Here is a 5312-nt window from a genome sequence, read left to right as displayed (position 1 = left end):
GCCTGTTCTGGTGCTTCTCTTCTTCCCCTCTCCCCAGCATGCTGTCCTGGGGACCAGGGCAAATTGGGGTCCCAGCCTTTGGGGGCAGAGTACCTGCAGCCACCATTGGAGCCTGAGTGAACTTCCCATGGGAGCACATCCACTGTAGGTCATAGAGTTGGCGGGAGCAGATGGACACCAGTCTCTGCTAAGGAGGAAGCCCCTAGAAAGGGGTATTCTGTTTCCTGGGGTGACATCAAGCCTCCCATCTCCGTGGTACTGATAGGAAAATACAGTGCCCTCTTTTGGCTAAATGCAGTTCCTACCCTCATGTCCTCTGCTTTCAGTTGGGGAAAGTGCCTGCCTTCAGTGAAATGCCTAGTTAAATGCAATGCCTAATTCAATACATGCTTAAAAAATAGAACATATCCAGGGCGCCTGGGTGGCTCAGTTGGTTAAGCGACTGCCTTCAGCTCAGGTCATGATCCTGGAGTCCCGGGATCGAGTCCCGCATCGGGCTCCCTGCTCGGCGGGGAGTCGGCTTCGTCCTCTGACCCTCCCCCCTCTCATGTGCTCTCTCTCATTCTCTCTCTCTCAAATAAATAAATAAAATCTTTAAAAAAAATAAAAAAGAAAAAATAGAACATATCCAGGTACAGGATAGTACTTACCTTGTGCTGAAACAGCTTCTACCCTTATGCAAATACTCCTACCTTACTTACACACAGTGCCTACTGTTGGTTAAATATGGTGGCTTCCTTTCCCCACAGACCTCATCTACCCTTGTTTAAAAGTAGTCTCTACCTTTAAATCCAGAACTGACTCTCAGTCAGATACACCGTACACTTCAATATAGGACCTACCCTCATCTGCTCAGTTTAAATAGGCTACGTCTTAGCTTGGTGTTTCCCAAAGTATGTCTCCAAATTGGTCTGGCCACCTCACCCAACCCCAACTAGTCCTGACCTTCAAATCCTGCTGTTCCACCCTTCACATTGGTTCCAGTCACCAGCCGAGTCTGCCCGCTACCCCATAGCTACCCTTTGGTCTCCCTGCCTTCCTCCTGCCCTTGGGCATACCCATACAGTCCTGGTGTCCTTGTCATGGGAATCCCGGGGGGTGTTGAAGAAAACACTCAAGCCAGGAGTGTTTTCTTCAACAGTGGAAAACACTCCTAGCTTGAGTGTTTTCTCTCTCTTGAGCAGATCTCTCAAGAGCGAGGCGCTAAGGTTTGGGAGGCCCGAGACCCAGGGCAGGCTCTGGCCCTGCCGCTTGCTGACCGAGAAAACGTTAGGCAAGAACCTCCCTTGATGATCCTCAAGGCCCTTCCGAGCTGTGACGTTCACTGTCCTCTTAGGGAAATGCTTCTGAACCCTTTGCCCCACTGCCCTGACCTACACCAACACCTTCCAAAGTGCCTTCTCTAGCTAGACGACGGAGTTCCTCCCTCCCTTGTCCCATGTCCTGCCACCTCCCTCTCCATCCCAGGGGGCACTGCTGGTTGCCGTGGGGGTTCAGAGCAGGGAAGGTGGGGGCAGTGGCCAGAGAGGGCATAAGACCCAGGGCTCAAAAGCACAAACACAGCACACGGGCTGAGTCCAGGAGAGTTGGAGCTTGAGTTTCTTTCCATCCCCCGACACCACCCAGCCTGGGGACAGATAGAACCTGTATCTTCCCAGTCCTTCGCTGCCACCTCCAGCTGGTCTAGGCTCAGGGCTGGGATCATTGATCGGATCTCTCTGAGAGCTCATGGTCGGGAGTTGTCGAGGAAGGCCTGAAGCAGCGCTCTCTGGGCGTCCTTGACTGCCTCGTCCAGAGACGGGCGGAGCATCTGGTAGATGGTGGCGAAGGAGAGGCCACAGGTGGCCAGGGTGCCGAGGACGGGCACGTTGAGGAGCTCCTGGGTGAAAGCAGAGGCATCCCGGGGGGCCCGGCCCAGCAGTTCCACCACCAGCGCCTCGGTGACGGTCTTCGGGCCCCGTGCCGCCTCCAGGATCTTGTGCAGGGGTTGGCCCGTCTGGCCCACCAGCGTGACAAGGGAGTCCCTGTCCAGGCCGAAGCTGCGGCGGTCGCCTTCCAGGGAGTCGATGAGCATGTGTAGGTCACACGCCACATCCTGGACGCCCGGCACGGGGCTCGGGTTGACGCCACAGGCCACTGCGGCCACCAGCCAGATGAGTTGCCATAGCGAGGCTGCCTTCCTCTCTAGGACGGGCTCGGAGACGGCGGGCATGGCCAGCAGAAGCACGTGCCGCTCGTGGCTCTCGAGGTCCTTCACCATCACCTCCTCCAGCCGGTGGAAGTCGTACTTGCCCAACTCAAACGTGGAGAGCAGGAAGACCTGGGGGTCCTTCAGGCCCCCGCTGCGGGAGACAAGAGCACCGAGCAGTTTTGGCGCCGGGGCAGGCCACGGTGTCCTGACAGCTGCCGAGGCTCGAGCACTTGCCAGGAGCGCACGGCACGAGGCTGGAGAGTGTTGGCCCCGGAGCCAGGCTGCCTGAGTTCCGATCCCAGCCTTGCTCCCTACCACCCGCGTGGCCTTGGGCAGGTTACCAGATCAAAGGAGGGGATGGATAATTGCACCTCCCTCCTAGGGATGCTGTGGTGGTGAAGTGAGTGCATGAAAATGGTGCCTGTGTTAATCCCTTAATAAATGTTAGCTGCCCTCGGCCACAGGTGCCAGCATCCCGTGGGCACGTGGCATTTGCACTGCTCTAACTTGGCAAATACACGAGCCAGCACACGGCCTGTTTCCTTAATGCAGGTGATTGGCCTCTGTCACCTGTGACTGAGAAGCGCCAACTCTCAGGAAATGAATGGCAGCTGTGAGCATCACTTCGCTGCGGGGCCGAGCTGGGTCATGCAGTGTGACATTGGACGACCCCTTTCCCCACTGCGGGCCTCCGCTGGAGGAAGGGGAAGGGGCCGGCGGTCCCTCCAGAATCCACCCGGCCCAGCCGCCCAGAGCCTGCCCCTCACCCTCCAGCCGCCGCCAACAGTCCTCCCGGATCTGGCTGAGCACTCTCAGCACTCGGCTGAGCTGGGGTGCCGGCTGCGGGAGGCAGCGATGTCCACGTCCACCTTGGAGCGGATGAGGTAGAAGCGCTTGCCCAGCTGCAGGATCTCACGGGCCAGCTGGGCGTGGTGGGCGGTGAAGCTCATCACATCATCCGAGGTGATGATGATGAAGAAGTCGTAACGGGCCGGCAGCACCCGCTGGAGGTATTTTTCAGCCTGGAAGGTGGGCGTGCTGATGCCCGGCAGGTCCCAGGTGATGACGTTGGGGTACTTAGGGTGTGCGTATGGCGTGGGCCCCACCGTCATTTCCACCACGCCCGTGTAGGCCGATTTGGGGTCCTCGTCTCCCAGCCCCCTGATGGTATTGACAAAGGTCGACTTGCCTGAGCCCGTGCCCCCAGTAATGCCAATGTCCAGCCTGGCATTCTCCAGCGAATGAAGTGTGGTCTGCAGCTTGGCGGCTACTGCCGACAGGTCGCCCTCCTCAAAGGCTCCCTTCAGAGCACTGGCGTCCCTCCATAGCTCCGGGATCTTGGACAGGCTGAGGCTCGACTGGAAGACTCTGCTCGCCATGGGCTACCCTACATCCAGGCCTCCGTCTTCAGGATCGGTGACCTTCAACAGGACAGGTAAGGGAGCACTTGCCCTCTCTTCTCTACATCCCTCAGCATGCCCCAAGTACTTGAGGCGTCACCAGCCATCGTACTGAGAGTGCAACCATATGCCAGGCCCGGTGCTAAATGCTTGAGGTCGCTTCGCTTTTATTCATCACTGCCAGGTTCTCCTCCTGGAGTATCTCAGAAAATCCTCCTAACAGCCGGAAAAGGAGATTCCCTTACTAGCCACATTTGGCAGTGAGAGGAGAAATCAGTTGCCCAAGGCCCCCAGCTAGTGCATGGAGTGTTGGGAATGGGAATTGGGTCTTATGATCATAGAATTCAATTTTTTTTTTTTTAAGATTTTAGTTTTAAGTAATCTCTACACCCAACATGGGGCTCAAACTCCCAACCCTGAGATCAAGAGTCGCACGCTCCACTGCCCTAGCCAGCCAGAGGCCCCTAGAATTCAAATTCTTAAATAACATTGTATGGCATTTACTGTGCACCAGGCGCTCTGATCAGCAATATAGGGCAGTAATGAAGAGCTGGACCCGTCATCATCGCCGATAGCAGTTAATGTTTGTTTGTTCACTGTGTACTCGGAGCCAGCCACTGTTCTAGCCACAAGCATCATTTCATTAAGTCCCCACTGTGCGGAGTAGGAAACCGAGGCACGGGGAGGTAAAAGTCGCTCACTAAATGTCTTCCAGCCTGCACCGGAGCCAGGACATGGACCAGCGCCCTCCCATCCTTTTGCCATACAACCTCCCCACCCCATCCTTGCACAGCTGAGCACCCACTATGGGCCAGGCAGGACCTCTTTGGGCACTGCAGCTCCAGCACCAGGAAAAGAGACTCGGCGGGACAGGCCTGGTGTACTTGTGAAGATGCTGCGCCCAGTGCTGCTGGCTTCTGAGTACCCACATCTGCTCGGGGAACCACAAGCCCCGCCCGGCCTCTGAGCCTCAGAGTCCTCACTGGTGTGATGGCCTGGGGCACCAGCGCTGACACTGGGAATGCATGACTGCAACCAGTCCCGGCCGTGCAGGGACTTGGGTGCCGGTGGGTGGGTCATGTCCCCTCTGCAGCCTTTATTTCCCCTATCTGTTTGGTTCCTCACCTGTGAAGTGGAGCGATGACTCCCCCTGTTTTAGGAAGACTCAGGGTCTTACTATTGACAAGCTTCAGAGACCAGCTTGGGAAGGGCTTGGAGTATCAGGCTAAGCTTGATCTTTCTCTGGGGTACCATGGAAGGGTATTGAGCAGGGAAGGGAGAGGTGCACGGTGGACACTGAAGAGCCCCCTGTGGCCTTTGGGGAATGACACTGGAGCCTGGGAGATGAGGCAAGGGGCAGGGGCAGTAGCTGGTGGAGAGGGTGAGGCCTATGCTAAAACAGGGGCTGAGGGGGTAGAGACGGGGGATGGGAAAGGGAGAGCTGGAGGCAGAAAGGACAGGACAGGGCGACCAGTTGATCTTAACCTGTGTAGGGAGCATCACTATTCATGCCTGCCCTTTCCATCCCAGCCATTCGGGCGGAGCCCATGAGTCCTGTGTTTCGGATGATGTCTGAGGGTGCACAGCTGTAGAGATGTGAGCTGGATTTTTGAGAACAGATTTGGAGTGGACCATCTGTCCTCGTATCTGGGGGTCTGGGATTTCCCTACCATTATCCCCCACACCCTCATGGGTGCAGAAAGGTCCATGTGAACCCAAAA

The 5312-nt window shown here is 56.7% G+C and overlaps 1 protein-coding gene across 1 annotated transcript; it reads right to left on the bottom strand.

The window, feature by feature from the left end:
- Positions 1-1726: 1726 nt before the first annotated feature.
- On the bottom strand, positions 1727-3570 carry LOC123856068 (interferon-inducible GTPase 5-like). The gene is made up of 2 exons (XM_045892171.1): positions 3011-3570; positions 1727-2342 (listed from the first exon to the last, which is right to left on the bottom strand). Exons 1-2 carry the CDS (start codon positions 3568-3570, stop codon positions 1727-1729), a joined length of 1176 nt encoding a protein of 391 aa, XP_045748127.1.
- Between the last annotated feature and the right edge of the window lie 1742 nt (positions 3571-5312).

This window comes from Mirounga angustirostris, unplaced genomic scaffold, assembly GCF_029215605.1.
Source record: "Mirounga angustirostris isolate CCGP_5_RB_7025 unplaced genomic scaffold, mMirAng1.0.hap1 SCAF_16, whole genome shotgun sequence".
NCBI classification, from domain to species: Eukaryota; Metazoa; Chordata; class Mammalia; order Carnivora; family Phocidae; genus Mirounga; species Mirounga angustirostris.
This window is presented reverse-complemented; position numbering and strand designations above follow the sequence as displayed.

What these genes read in the sequence shown, in the direction of transcription:
- LOC123856068 (XM_045892171.1), bottom strand. Translation starts at nt 3,570, where the DNA reads ATGGCGAGCAGAGTCTTCCAGTCGAGCCTCAGCCTGTCCAAGATCCCG. An exon ending in CGGCACCCCAGCTCAGCCGA is followed by an intron (nt 2,343 to 3,010) that starts GTGCTGAGAGTG and finishes TGTCTCCCGCAG; the next exon opens with CGGGGGCCTGAAGGACCCCC.